General features: G+C 38.3%; 1 protein-coding gene across 3 annotated transcripts in view; it reads right to left on the bottom strand.

The window, feature by feature from the left end:
* LOC124789396 (set1/Ash2 histone methyltransferase complex subunit ASH2-like) overlaps positions 1–16,008 on the bottom strand; it is a 126,769-nt gene that overhangs the window by 27,462 nt on the left and 83,299 nt on the right. For all 3 annotated transcript variants that reach the window (XM_047256735.1, XM_047256744.1, XM_047256752.1), the window contains exons 7-9: positions 12,425–12,602; positions 12,193–12,337; positions 3,955–4,090 (exon numbers count right to left, since the gene is read on the bottom strand). In XM_047256735.1, the coding sequence (XP_047112691.1) occupies positions 3,955–4,090; positions 12,193–12,337; positions 12,425–12,602 (459 nt within the window). The remainder of the gene's footprint in view (positions 1–3,954; positions 4,091–12,192; positions 12,338–12,424; positions 12,603–16,008) is intronic.

The raw sequence follows: 16,008 nt of genomic DNA on the forward strand, positions 1-16,008 counted from the left end.
CCACCGCCTTCGGAGCTGATGGACGTCGACCCCTCAGTCGGGCCGCCTTCCCAAGCGGTGGCTGTGCAGCCTGTCCTGCAGCCGCTTTCCTTGGGCACCCCCAAGGAGTCTGACACCGCAGCGTCTTGTCCGGCGCCCACTCAGCAGCCGTCGACGCAGCGTCAGGAGACGCTGCCTCTCTTCGTGGGTCCCGACGCCCCGTCGCGTCCAGTACCAGAAGCTGTGCCCGTGGTCACAGGCGTGCACCCTGACCTCGGTTTTCAGTCGGTGTTTCCCGAGGCCCCGCGCAGCCAATGCTGGGGTGGGGACCGGGGACTGCCACCGACAACAGTCTCCACCCCGGTCTCTTCTGCTACGCCTGCGGCCAGACCCCTCCCCCGCCGTCGACGCTCGCCACGTCATTATTCAATGACGGTGCGGCGATTTGGGGGGGAGGAGTGTTATATCCTAGCCAGTAATGCCACCCGAGCCCGCTGCCAAAAGGTTGGCAGCATCAAAGTCCGGACGCCGTCCGCATAAGCAGCGCCAGCGAGACAGGAAATCGCCGCAAGTCTGCGCGCGCCACCGCTGGCTTCTGGCTTCTTAAGTGCTGGAGTCGCGAGCGCTAGGACAGTTCTGTATTCGCCGCTCAGTTGTATACTCGCTACCGAATTGTGTACTTGCTAGTCAGTTGTGTGTTCATCGCAGCAGAGTTGTTGTTTGTTGTCAGCCGACGCTGACCTAGCCGCTCCGACTCGAACTAGACAGATTTCTGTAGACACGGAGTTCACTATTGTGTTTCTGTATCTTCGTCAATAAAGATAAGTACCGACTTTTATTTAATCAGAGTGTTTGGGTTTTCATCTTTCTGTTCACTGTTCCAGCGGACCGGTCGGCCCGCTATTAAAAGTGTGGCGGTGACTTCGTAAGCCGTTTCTACCGCGAATTGTTTGTCGCTACGAACACCGCCACAAAACTTCCCCCTTCCAGTGATGTCTATCATTACAAAGTTATTTTATCTCAGCAGTGTAGAAGTAGTGAAACTAATGCAGATTCCAGTCTTCTCTCTTTCTTTCCTGTTTAGTGTTTACTTAGTTCACCTTCTGTGTTTTAGAAGTAGTTACTGAAACAATTATGTATGGGTTCTTTTCTGTGCAGTACTTGATGCAGGCTTTTATATTATTTTTGAACAGTTTTGTCATTCTGTCCATTACCGACAGATTAACTGCAGACATGTTCCCAGTCAGGATCTATGAACAGTTCCATTTACTGATAAATTTCATACTGAAAAGTTAATAATAGGTTCTTACAACAGTCGCTGGTTTACAATCACTTCTTTTTTGTTTTGCGGACTCCTCTACTTTGACTACTACCACTGCTTTCTATCTGTCTTTTAATAATCTACATTAATTTTTTGCTCTTTACCAATTCTTTGTCTGATAATCTCTTTTCAAGCAGCTCTTCACATCTGTTTCATTTTTGTATTGTATATATTTTTCTGCAAAATCAACTTCCTCTTCCTTTAGCTTTAATTGCATTTCATACAAATAAGGAACTTAAAATACAATATAACAACCAAACTATGAAAGAAGTTGACATGGTCAAATTCCTGGGACGAAATGTACACAAGAACTTAAGCTGGAATACACATATTGACTTCCTATCAAATAAACTAAGCAGTTTTGCATTTGTAATGCAAATACTAGCAAATTCCACTGACTTGAGTATATGTAAAATTGCTTATCATAGTTATTTGAATCTGCCATTAGATACAGGATAATATTCTGGGGACGTTCAAGTAGTGCATTTCAAATACTGAAACTGCAAAAGAAAACTATCTGATACATGTATACTACACAGGGTTGGGTCAGGTTGATTTGGGGGGAGGCGACCAAACTGTGAAATCACTGGTATCGTCAGATCCAGGAAGGAAGCCGGCCATGCCCTTTCAAAGGAAACATCCTGGCATTTGCCTGAAGCAATTTAGGGAAATCACGGAAAACCTAAATGAGGATGGCTGGATGCTGGACTGAACAATCATCCAGTGTGCTAATCACTGCGCCACTTTGCTTGGTATACTACACAGTAAACAAGTCTTGTCACCCATTATTTCAGAAACTATATATCCTAACCATTCCCTCCATATACATTTATGAAATTATAATCTTCCTACATAGCAAACAAAAATTATTTGAGGAGAATAATTTCAACCAAACATATAACACAAGAAATAAAAATAATTTTATGCTAACCACACACTGGTTGAAATTAAAAGCACGGACTCCGCAGATATGAGAATGACAATATACAATTAGTTAACGGGCAAAAATATATTTAATATGAAGCCAGAAATTTTAAAAACAAGATTCTGTGAGAGAAATGCTACAATTCAACAGAAGAATTCATAGAGGATGAAATGATAATTTGAGCAAGGGGTAATTAAGTGTTAGTTTTATTGCATGTGTGTATAACAATACCGTATTATTATTATTGTGATGCTGTTTGTTAACATTAGCAGCTCTTTGTTTATGGTGAAATTTTACCACAGTTTGATGTGTCTCCTGTACTTGAACTAAATTATTTAGATTATATATGTTATGAGACAAATAAACCACAATTCACAATACAGGCCATCAACATTAATATTAGAAATTAATCATTGACTAAATGTTTAGATTAAATGTTTAGTTTTTCATTTGCACTTTGTATATCAGCATTGTCAATTATGGAAAAAATAAGAGTTCTTCATATTTACACACAGATTTTACATATTGTATCCTTCTTTTATTTCTATTTATTTTCTGTCAGAAAATTACAATTTTCTACTAAGACACAGCTGAAGGCATATGATTACGAATGTACCTATTTGCTTAAGATACTTGGAAACACTGTTTGATAAGGAGTTTTGAAAGATGAAGCAATTCTGTGAGTTTAGGGGGGACAAATCTAGCAAGCTTTGATACTTTCTCTTGTTCTAACTCTTTTTGTTCTTTTCAATTATTAACATTATCAAACTGTTATCGTAAATTTAAGCCGAGATTGGTTTAGTACAAAAAATTTGTGCTAGAAAGACACTTTCAATCCTTTCATGCGAACCAGACAATTATTATTTAGTGTATTTTATGAAGACACTGCAAACGCCACTCAGCTTAATCAGAATTATATAAGGTATTGACAAATCAATGAAGATCACAGTTCACTAACAACAAACATGGTATTAATATTACACATAATTAAAAACAATGTCATTGGAGAGAACACATTTATCTTGATCTGAAAATGACTTTTAACAAAATTATCTGAAGACTTGTCCTGATATTTCCTGCAGTGATTTAAGTGAACAAAAAAATGCCAAGTCATTTGAACAGATTTCTAGCCCAGAAGAAATTATTTCCAATACAGTAAAGGTATTGTGACTCATCCGTGGGAACTGTTTCACTACACTGAAGAACAGTGATTGCAATTTCCAAAATGACAAATGGTAAAAACTCCATAGGAATGGAATGAGCTGCTGAACATTCCTCTTCCTTCTTTTGCCCTAAAAAGTAACATGATGAATGCTACACATGCTAAACAAAAATGGTATGGTATACAGAAATGTAGCATTACTTGGCCTACATATGCCATGCTGAGGGTTAATCGCTTTAAGATTGTAACTGTATCACACTGTGGTAAGCCAAACATTATGACAATCTGAAATGATCCATAACAAATATAAAGATTAAAAACTAAATCTACAAAATTAAACATGAATTGCTAGAGCTGTCACAGTAATGTTATCACTTGCTAATGACGTGATCCTACATCTTCAGGTTTTTTATTATCAATCACAAAGTTGAACGTAACATTCTTTTATTGATAAAATCAATTTTTCATTAGATGTTACTCATGAAAAAGGTACCATATGTCTCATGAACGAGGTACCATATGTAGAAAACATTAATTTTTCAATACAAAAGAATTTCTGTTACTCACTCTATCTTTGTAGGGCTGAGGTAAATGATTTACTTCATTTGAGTCGGGTAAAACAATCATGAATCCAAGCACATCACCTTCTCCATAAGCAGGACTGTAGTGTTTACCACGACACTCATGAAATCGTGTACCCTTCCTGTCAAGATTTGCAAAAACTTAAATAAGGCATTGCTAATACACCAAAAGTGTTTCAATTTATCGTTTTAATTGTAACACACACATTACATATTATACACACCAATGAGAAGGACTGTATTGGGGCCTATGTTAAAAACATTGAAATAAATGTAGTTGAAATAATTAAAAACTATATATATAGTAATAATTGAGAATCACTTTCAACAAAAGTGACGAACTCCCTCTCCTACTTCCACTGTTACATCCAGTTCACTCATGCAGAGTCTTCTGAACTTCAAAACTGATAGTGCTATTGTTGAATAAACATGGATGGTAACAAAAGTAAACAAAAGACTGAGATATACATCAGACATAATTGACTGGCTGAATGCTTTACAGAAAAACATTATGAACCAGCAACAATTGAACACCTAAATCTCCCGCTTAGCTATTTGGATAGAAGATCTGACAAATCTCACTTAAATAATGACAACAGTTGAAATAGAGCATAAATGCCACCTTCCCTAAGAATGAAAGACATACAGGTAAAATGTGAAATGCAATGCCCAAACAGGAGTGCCCCTTGGACAGGCTGTTGCTTCTTGTCGTTCATTTCCTCCCAGTCACCGTCCATTTAACACATCTAACATGACACACCTACGTCAACAGCAATACAATTCAATGCAAGTAAACAGCACATTGTGCTAGGGTGTGTCTTATATACGTTGTACACTTCTTTTACATGTTGCAGTTACTGGGTGACTCCTCACAAGAACAAGTACACCTGTCCTGCCTCTGCAGGTGGAGAAGATCTGTATTTTACAGACTACTTTCTCTGCTGCGTATGTTTCCACAGAGTGTGCAAGAAACTGAGAATAAAAGACAGATCCTGTGAAGTCTTATGAAAATTTCTAATTAAGTAGGCATACAGAAAATGTGAAATGTGTTTTATTCATCTCATAATGTGTACAATTTCAGAACATATGTCTAATGTACAGGAGACATGTCAAGGTTACAATTGCTTAATTGAAAATTTGTCACACTTGCAATAATACTTTGTGGAGAATTTACTTATTTAAAATTTGTCAAACTTATAATACTTACATTTACTATAACTATCATAAATTTTTATTCCATTTCAGGAATCCAGCTCAAAGCATCACTTCATCCTTCATGAAATCTTCCACTGAGTAGTGACATCGTTCGATTAGAAAATCATGTAACTATTCATTATGTCACACCCTTTTATTGTGTTGTGAATTTTCATGGTTATATACTGAGCAGCCTGAGCACACAGTTTTAAGTGATGTGGGGTGAGCATAAAGATGTCTTTCGTTGTATGAGGGTTCAAAATGATTTTTTTTTTAAAGATCACCTCTGCTGCATAGGAAAAGAACCACCTCAAAGATGTATAAAGAGGGTACAGTTAATATTTTTAGGTCTTTAAATAATGATTGACATGATACCCTCAGCTGTGCAGAGCACATGTTGCGAATGATTCTTTTATGCAACTTTAAAATCCGTGTAACGTTTCCCGAGTTTCTCCAAAAAATTATGCCATATTGAATAACAGATTCAAAGTAGCTATTGTTATTTATTTTCCTGGTGACCACATCAGTGGCACAGGCTAAAATTTCCATTGCAAATGCAAGGCTGTTTAATTTATTCGCTAGATATTCTATATGAGATTTCCAACTCAAAGTTCTATCTAAGTTTATACCCAGGAACCTGACTGAGTAAAGTTCTTCCATTTTTTGATTGTTGTGAGTGATACAGATTTCTCCAGTTTTTAACTGTTTGGTTTTAAAACTCATCATGTGGGTTTTTGAAATGTTTAGCCTTAAGCCATTTAGACTGAACCGTGTTTCCAAGCTACTTAACGTATTTGTGAATCTCTGGGGTATATTGTCAAAATTTTCATTTTCAATTAGTGCAAAAGTATCATCTGCAAACAAAATTAAATGAATATTTACATCAAGAGGCCAGTCATGCATAGAACATGAATAAAATGGGTCCAACGCACACCTTGTGATACAGTTTTACACTCTGAGAAGTAATCTGTTCAATTTGAAGTTATTACTGGCCTTTGTTTCCTCTCCAAGAGGTATGATTCAAACCATTTCAAAGCCATATCCGTTGTTCCATACCTGTTGAGTTTGAAAAGCATCAGATCATGATTTACAGAGTCAAATGCTTTTGTAAGAACACAGAATATTCCTGCGACCTTAGCTTTCCTATCTAGTGATGAAGTAATTTTTTCAATAAACTCATTTATCGCATCTGCAGCAAACAGTGTTGAAATCGGAAATGTAATGGCAAAAACCAGAGCAGAATAGGTACTGTAGGATTTAGATGAGACTGTATGAATAAAAATCACTGGTGAAAGACAGCAGAAAAGAGAAAATATCAGTAACATGGAATATTAAAATATGGGAGCAAATTAAATAACAATTCTGCATAAGTGGAAAGCTGCCATATGACAGAGGGAAAAAAATAAATGTGTCTAGTAATATGGAGCAATGACAGGAACTGATTATATGTTTCTGAGGTCTACAAACATTTTTAGCTTTTTATCCTCTTCACTATTGTCAAATCTTATTCTGTCCATGGCTGACTGTTATTTAAAAAGCTGTGATTGTTTGTGTAGTAATATATTTCATAATGTTGTTGGAACCCATTAAAATACATAAGAGGTGTTCTAAATGGGGCAAATACTAGTTTTATATTGTTTTCAACTTTTATTAAAAATTTAAAAAAATGAAAAAGATGAAAACATATTTTTGGATAATCTCTGGAGAACTTTGGGAGGCTATCAATTCTATTAAACCATGATCTACAAACATTAATCAGTTTCTGAAATGAACTCCTTTTAGCTGTATACGAATCTTTACAGGAACACAACCAAATTCGTGATTTCATATCACATCTTCAGTTGTACAGATGTCAGTAAAACAATTAAGCACTGAAGGAGAGGGACTCAAACTTCTCAAAATTAAATACTGCTACCTGCAATAAGCAGGATGTCATAGTTCAAACTGACCAGCTGAAAAACTGGCATGTTTAATGCACATTTACTTACAACAAAAATAGCAAAATAAGAAAACAAGAGAAAACAGCTAGCAGCTTTCAAAGTTGAAAACCAATGGTTAAGAAAAGTCACTTCATATAAGGAAGTGGTGGTCAGCAACCCTCCATCTGCCTTGCCGTACTGGGCTATACTGATAGTCAGTGTCCTCACGCATGTCACAGAGGGCGTTAGTATCACCATGCAGGAAACAATGAAAGTTACAAGTATTTTGGCACAAATCAAAATATCATGGGAATGATTGAGCACCCATTGCACAGCATAATTATATAAACTATAAAATATTTCAGTGTAAAAATCATTAAAAGCAAATAGACAAGAAACACGAGCATACAACAACAAGGCCAGGATCACTAACCAAGCAGTCAAATAACTATGACATTATGTCCTTGAAAAGCAATCGAGTTCAACTGTATATTGTAATGTGTTAACACCATGTGATTGTTAAAGGTGTGTTAGGGGCATTCTGCATAATTTCAGTCCCTTCCAGAATGTTTAAGGTCCGGCCCTTTACTTCTCTGTGTAGGACTTTTAAATTATTAGCCTGCTATGGGATAGCCAGAATCATGTAAGTGGCTACTTAAAGTAGACTTTGAATTCCTCAGATTCTGGTGTTCCACTGCCCCGCATATCAAGCCGGGAAATTTTTGCAACTAGTGCAATATAAACCAGTAGCATCGTACTTTTCACAGGCTACCTTTCTGTATTTACAGGTTTTTGACCAAGATTCCTTGGGATAAGAAATGCTGACTTCATCTTTTTGTCCTTAATTTTTTTGCCTACTTTTTGTGAAATTGTGCCAAAGTATGGTATCTTATGGTAACTCGGGCACTCGTCTTCCCCTTCGTCCACCCTCTGTAGTGTGATTTCATTACCATTTGACCTCTGTATATTCCTAGTGATTTCTTTTTTACACAGTACCATTGTTAATATCCATTGTATCATTGGAGTCTTATCCATTACATGTGCAATTTGTAAAATATACTGAAATTCTTGATAATGTGCCTCCTTCAACAAGGCTACACTGTGAAGGCGATACAACATTGACCTAAAGTTGCCATCTTGTACGCAAGGGGGTGATCAGAATGGTAGTGTATAGCAGTATCTGTCTTTGCAACCTTTCTAAAAATGTCATACTCAATCCGTGTATCCTGTACAGAAATTTTTAAATTTGAGTAAGGTAGCCATACTCTCTCATTGTGCTCTATGGTAAATTGCACCTTTTCATGTATGGCATTAATTTATCAATAAAATCATAGCATTCCACCTGAGAACCATTGTACAGTAGAAACAGGTCATCAACAGATCTGCACCATAGTACAATTTTACTACCATAGGTGGGACCAGCGTACCAATATCACTTTCAGGCACAGTCAAAATATATTAGAAACATAATATTACAATGGGAAGCCCATGGCCAGGCCATGCTTCTGAATGTCAGTACAATACTTTTAGCTGAGTACAGTACTGAGGAGCTTGAGGATGTCATCAATCTCATCTGCAGGACATCCACTATAATTTATCAAGTTATGAACAATCGTGTCCTGCATAGTGTTGACTGGAATGCTGGTGAACAAATTTTTTTGTATTTAACAATGCTATATGTGTGCCCTGTTGAATATTCAGGGTTGACTGCTTATTAATTAACTGTTTTCTGTTGTTGTTGTTGTTGTTGTTGTGGACTTCAGTCCAGAGACTGGTTTGATGCAGCTCTCCATGCTACTCTATTCTGTGCAAGCTTCTTCATCTCCAAGTAATACTGCAACCTACATCCTTCTGAATCTGCTTAGAGTATTCATCTCTTGGTCTCCCTCTACTATTTTTATCCTCCATGCTGCTCTCCAATACTAAATTAGTGATCCCTTGATGCCTCAGAAAGTGGCCTACCAACTGATCCCTTCTTCTAGTCAAATTGTGCCACAAATTCCTCTTCTCCCCAATTCTATTCAGCACTTCCTCATTCATTTCGTGCTCTACCCATCTAATCTTCAGCATTCTTCTGTAGCACTGCAATCCAAAAGCTTCTACTCTCTTCTCGTCTAAACTATTTATCATCCAGGTTTCACTTCCATTCATGGCTACACTTCACACAAATACTTTCAGAAAAGATTTCCTGATACTTAAATCTATACTCGATGTTAACAAATTTCTCTTCTTCAGAAATGCTTTCCTTGCCACAGCCAGCCTACATTTTATATCCTCTCTATTTTGACCCTCATCAGTTATTTTGCTCCCCAAAATAGCAAAACTCATCTACTACTTTCAGTGTCTCATTTCCTAATCTAATTCCCTCAGCATCACATGATTTAATTTGACTACATTCCAGTATCCTCATTTTGCTTTTGTTGATGTTCATCTTATATCCTCCTTTCAAGACACTGTCCAATCCATTCAACTGCTCTTCCAGGTCCTTTTTTGTCTCTGACGGAATTACAGTGTCATCGGCAAACCTCAGAACCCTGTCTCACTCCCTTCCAACAACTGCTTCCCTTTCATGCCCCTCGACTCTTATAACTGTCATCTGGTTTCTGTACAAATTGTAAATAGCCTTTTGCTCCCTGTATTTTACCCCTGCCACCTTCAGAATTTGAAAGAGAGTATTCCAGTCAACACTGACAAAAGCTTTCTCTACATTTACAAATGCTAGAAACGTAGATTTGCCTTTCCTTAATCTATATTCTAAGATAAGTCGCAGGGTCAGTATTGCCTCACGTGTTCCGACTTTTCTATGGAATCCAAATTGATCTTCCCCAAGGTTGGCTTCTAACAGTTTTTCCATTTATCTGTAAAGAATTTGTGTTAGTATTTTGCAGTTGTGACTTATTATACTGATAGTTCAGTAATTTTCACACCTGTTAACACCTGCTTTCTTTGTGATTGGAATTATTATATTCTTCTAGAAGTCTGAGGGTATTCTGCTCGTCTCATACATCTTGCTAACCAGGTGGTAGAGTTTTGTCAGGGCTGGCTCTCCCATGGCTATCAGTAGTTCTAATGGAATATTGTCTACTTCTGGGGCCTTGTCGCAGACTGCACCGGATGAGATTTGACAACCTGGTTTTCAAATCTTGTCTGGTGCAGTCCCCAACAATCAGTTTTCCCCTCTCATCCCATCTGATAAGTCTCCCCTGACCTGCAGTTCTTGCTGACTTTTCCAAAATCTACCCCTTTTCCTAAACTTCTCTAGTCCTTTCCCTTCACCCCTCATCCTTCCCCTTCAACCTTTCTGCCAGAAGAAGTTGCAACCAAATCTGTGCATATACCCATATCAAAGTGGGTAGCAACATGATACTGATAGGTGATCTCAGGTCTTCGTAAATTTGACTCAGTATCATAAGCACTGAAATGTCATCACACAATGTAAGCTTCTATTTAATAAGTTGGAAGTCCTTAAATCACATCTACTTCCTCACAGGACAGCAACTTGTTAAAAAGGAACAGCAGTGTCCATTCAGTGAGCACAAGTTGGAGGAATAATCATCATGCTGTAAACGCATCTTTAACTACTATTCGAGAAACTATGAAGAAATTTGCAACATTCGTTTCCATTAGGCTCCCATAAAAGTTAAAAGCTGTCAGAGGTACACCAAAATATTTCAAACTCAAGTTGAAGTTTCTGCTGCAGTGTTTCGAGAATTTCCGCACAAATTCTAGAATCACTCAGCCTTCCACCATCTCTAACACATGATATTTTAGATATGAGTGGAAGAAAGGAACCCTATGTAATGCGCGTCACCTGTCTGTTTGTGCAGGTTTGAAGTTTGTTGTATGGAGACGGTAGACAAGGCGGTCGAACAGCACCAACAAGTACTTGTCGGTTGGTCCATGGAAGTCGTAATGAAAGCACACAGCAGCACCAAGGAACTTCTGTGTTATTCTGTCGTGTTTTGTAACTGTGACTATTGTTAGCGACTAATGAACATTTGAGTGAAAAAAGATTTTTAGTAACTTTTAACTTGAACTTGCTACAGGCAAGACATGTATATGATTCCTGTATAATAGACTCGTGGTTATGAAGCCAACTCTGTTGTAAATCTAACTTAATTGTTCCTAATGTGAGACAACACGGCTGACTCACTAGAAGTCAATTGTTTATGTGAGAAGTGTGAATTTTGTTCTTTGGGGAAGTTCAAATATATCAATAGTTGTTGAAAAGTATTCTTCGCGTACCTCATTATTTCAGAAAGAGAGAGAGAGTCTTAAAGGCTCCTGTGATTAGCATCATTCTTCAGAGAAGAAGTTTGTAGGGATTCCAGAAGCCAGCTATCCAGAGAAGATCGGCTGCACGTTCCCAAGTAAGTCAACTTGTGTAAGAGAAGTGGGGAGTTTACACACACACTTCACACACTCTTAGCAATCAAAAACATTAGACTGCTTGCAAGCACCTTCTGTTCCCTGATAAACACTTATGTGAACTTAATTATGTGATGAGAATATAATTCACTGAAATAAATGGATCAGCAGACAGTACGGTTTATTTACAATAGTTTTAGGCTTGCTTGATTGTGCTATTACTATTGCATGTCTGTAAAATACCTTAAATGCAGGAAAAGAGAAATAAGGCAATGAAGAAGGAGAATAATAAAACAAACTAAAGATGTAAATGAACTGTCATAAAACTATGAATAAATAGGCACCAGGTAGAAATATGATGAAATTCTCTCTCTCTCTCTCTCTCTCTCTCTCTCTCTCTCTCTCTCTCTCTCTCACACACACACACACACACACACACACACACACACTCACTCACTCACTCCCTCTCAATGAACTGTCATAAAACTATGAATAAAAAGGCATCAGGTAAAAATAGAATATGGTATCAGAGATCAGTACAAAGTGCTTACTACTTGTAAACATAAAAACAAAAACAGCTTGTAAAGTATTACCATAGTAACTCTCCAGTGCATAATAATTAAGATTGCACAATAAAAGACATCTTAGCAGAAAATCTAAATTTTATGGTTTACATTCTATGAGAACTTTCCAACAAAATTAGCAGAAAATCTTTCTGGGACAGATCAAAATTAACTACATACCTTGACCGCCAGGAATATCCAAATTTGTCATAACCTAAAGGTGCTTGCAGATTTCCATACTCCTGTCCCCACCCCAGACGTGTTGCTGAGCCATCAGGCATTTCCTCCACAGTGGCTTCCCAGTACCATGTGCCACGACTCACCGCTTCAATCACAGAAAATGAAAGGAATATCTTACCAAATATAGTCAAAAAGAAATGTAATTAATGTGTAAATTGTCTCAACAACTCACAGTGAGTGGCACGAACCATGGAGTATCCCTTCTCACCAGTGACAGAAAGTCTGTCTTCAGAAATATGCAACTGTGGAGCACGATCATGAAGTGCAAGTAAGACTGTACTTGGACACAGCCTGCGGTACAACCAGCCAGGTATTGGTCTACCTGCCCAGTCAGGGCTCTCATCAAATTCCTGTTATAACAAAGAGATCCACATTTCTCTTAATTATGTATACTATAGATTTAAGTTGATATGCATAAAAGATAAGGGGAGAGTGTTGCATCATAATTTCAGTGATAACAGATGGAGTACCGGTAGTGATTTTAGTATGTTGACAAGTATTACATAGCCATTCAGTTGCAGCACCACAAGTCCATGATAACTTGCGATAGGCACATTTTAACATATTTATATGTGAAATAATTAAAACAAACAAATTGTTTTGGAGTCGAAAAAGTTGTGAGAAAGAGCGATACAAGATATTCATTAGGAACTAGAAACTATTTATGTGGAAAACAATAATCATAATACTAAATTTGTGTTTCAGGAACATTCATTTTTCTTGTTAATAAAAAATCTATTCAGCAAACAGTTGCAGGAGAAAACACATATCAGAGTTAAGAAAATGTGTAATCTTTCGGAGCCAGTGGCTCCTTTTTCTATCAGAAGGTATGAAGAGGAAGGAAGAGGGATGAAGGAAAAGGATCGGCAAGGTTTGGGAAATGGGGAGAATTGTGCAAAAATCATCCAAAATCTTGGGTCATGAGAGACTTATGGGACCAGATGAGAAGGACTGCAGTAGATGAGGTCTGAGGCTCTGAGAGCTTATAGCTGAGAGCTAAAAATCTCATCTGGTGCAGTCCTCAATGATCAGTCTTTCCCTCTCATACTGCCAAGTAAGTGTCCCCTGAACCAAAATCCTAGGCAACTTTTCTGTAACTCTCCCCATCCTACACCTTGTTAGTCTTTTTCCTTCACCTGTCTTCCTTCCCCTTCACTGGCTCTAAAAGCTTGCACATTTCCTTAACATTTGTGTTTCTTCCTGCCATGGCTTGGTGAGTAGATTTTCTGTCTATTCAGTTACATTACTTTTTCTTGTTAGTTTTATTATACCTAGCTCAAACTCTCAGCTAGTTGCTAAACTATGAAAAAGAAACCACAAATACAAATTACACAGACAAAATGACAAATTATTATTCTAATATTTCCTAGTGTGCACAGGTTTACACTTTCATTCTGCACTACTCTGATATGATACATAGTTAAATAAATTCGGTACACACTCTGCCTCCAACAAAATTTCAGTACTGAAGAATAAGTATAACATAAATTACACATAATAACAATAACTACCTACTAGTATCAATTGCAGACTTATTTCATAACATCCTTGAGAAGTTGATTGCTAATAATATCATTAGATGTAAGCGTAGGCTTCCGCGGCCGTTGTCTTCTTCAATAAAATTCTTCAGGGTATCAGACCGCATCGTCATAATTTAAAATGCGCCAACGTTTCGGCCAGCGTTGCAGCTAGCCTTCATCAGGGCCTTACGTTAACTGCTAAATGAACACACTTGATTCCTTAAATAGCTGCACGTGACTCTGCATCTCTTCAAAAAAGCAAGGTCATTCAGCAGTTTACATCTTTTTAAACGCAGTGCTTCTAACTTCTTGATGTTTCCGTGGATTTCCTGCCCATACAGGTTGGTTAAATGTAAGCGTAGGCTTCCGCGGCCGTTGTCTTCTTCAATAAAATTCTTCAGGGTATCAGACCGCATCGTCATAATTTAAAATGCGCCAACATTTCGGCCAGCGTTGCAGCTAGCCTTCATCAGGGCCTTACGTTAACTGCTAAATGAACACACTTGATTCCTTAAATAGCTGCACGTGACTCTGCATCTCTTCAAAAAAGCAAGGTCATTCAGCAGTTTACATCTTTTTAAACGCAGTGCTTCTAACTTCTTGATGTTTCCGTGGATTTCCTGCCCATACAGGTTGGTTAAATGTAAGCGTAGGCTTCCGCGGCCGTTGTCTTCTTCAATAAAATTCTTCAGGGTATCAGACCGCATCGTCATAATTTAAAATGCGCCAACGTTTCGGCCAGCGTTGCAGCTAGCCTTCATCAGGGCCTTACGTTAACTGCTAAATGAACACACTTGATTCCTTAAATAGCTGCACGTGACTCTGCATCTCTTCAAAAAAGCAAGGTCATTCAGCAGTTTACATCTTTTTAAACGCAGTGCTTCTAACTTCTTGATGTTTCCGTGGATTTCCTGCCCATACAGGTTGGTTAAATGTAAGCGTAGGCTTCCGCGGCCGTTGTCTTCTTCAATAAAATTCTTCAGGGTATCAGACCGCATCGTCATAATTTAAAATGCGCCAACGTTTCGGCCAGCGTTGCAGCTAGCCTTCATCAGGGCCTTACGTTAACTGCTAAATGAACACACTTGATTCCTTAAATAGCTGCACGTGACTCTGCATCTCTTCAAAAAAGCAAGGTCATTCAGCAGTTTACATCTTTTTAAACGCAGTGCTTCTAACTTCTTGATGTTTCCGTGGATTTCCTGCCCATACAGGTCTGATACCCTGAAGAATTTTATTGAAGAAGACAACGGCCGCGGAAGCCTACGCTTACATTTAACCAACCTGTATGGGCAGGAAATCCACGGAAACATCAAGAAGTTAGAAGCACTGCGTTTAAAAAGATGTAAACTGCTGAATGACCTTGCTTTTTTGAAGAGATGCAGAGTCACGTGCAGCTATTTAAGGAATCAAGTGTGTTCATTTAGCAGTTAACGTAAGGCCCTGATGAAGGCTAGCTGCAACGCTGGCCGAAACGTTGGCGCATTTTAAATTATGACGATGCGGTCTGATACCCTGAAGAATTTTATTGAAGAAGACAACGGCCGCGGAAGCCTACGCTTACATTTAACCAACCTGTATGGGCAGGAAATCCACGGAAACATCAAGAAGTTAGAAGCACTGCGTTTAAAAAGATGTAAACTGCTGAATGACCTTGCTTTTTTGAAGAGATGCAGAGTCACGTGCAGCTATTTAAGGAATCAAGTGTGTTCATTTAGCAGTTAACGTAAGGCCCTGATGAAGGCTAGCTGCAACGCTGGCCGAAACGTTGGCGCATTTTAAATTATGACGATGCGGTCTGATACCCTGAAGAATTTTATTGAAGAAGACAACGGCCGCGGAAGCCTACGCTTACATTTAACCAACCTGTATGGGCAGGAAATCCACGGAAACATCAAGAAGTTAGAAGCACTGCGTTTAAAAAGATGTAAACTGCTGAATGACCTTGCTTTTTTGAAGAGATGCAGAGTCACGTGCAGCTATTTAAGGAATCAAGTGTGTTCATTTAGCAGTTAACGTAAGGCCCTGATGAAGGCTAGCAGCAACGCTGGCCGAAACGTTGGCGCATTTTAAATTATGACGATGCGGTCTGATACCCTGAAGAATTTTATTGAAGAAGACAACGGCCGCGGAAGCCTACGCTTACATTTAACCAACCTGTATGGGCAGGAAATCCACGGAAACATCAAGAAGTTAGAAGCACTGCGTTTAAAAAGATGTAAACTGCTGAATGACC

Source organism: Schistocerca piceifrons, chromosome 1 (genome assembly GCF_021461385.2).
Source record: "Schistocerca piceifrons isolate TAMUIC-IGC-003096 chromosome 1, iqSchPice1.1, whole genome shotgun sequence".
Taxonomy (NCBI): domain Eukaryota; kingdom Metazoa; phylum Arthropoda; class Insecta; order Orthoptera; family Acrididae; genus Schistocerca; species Schistocerca piceifrons.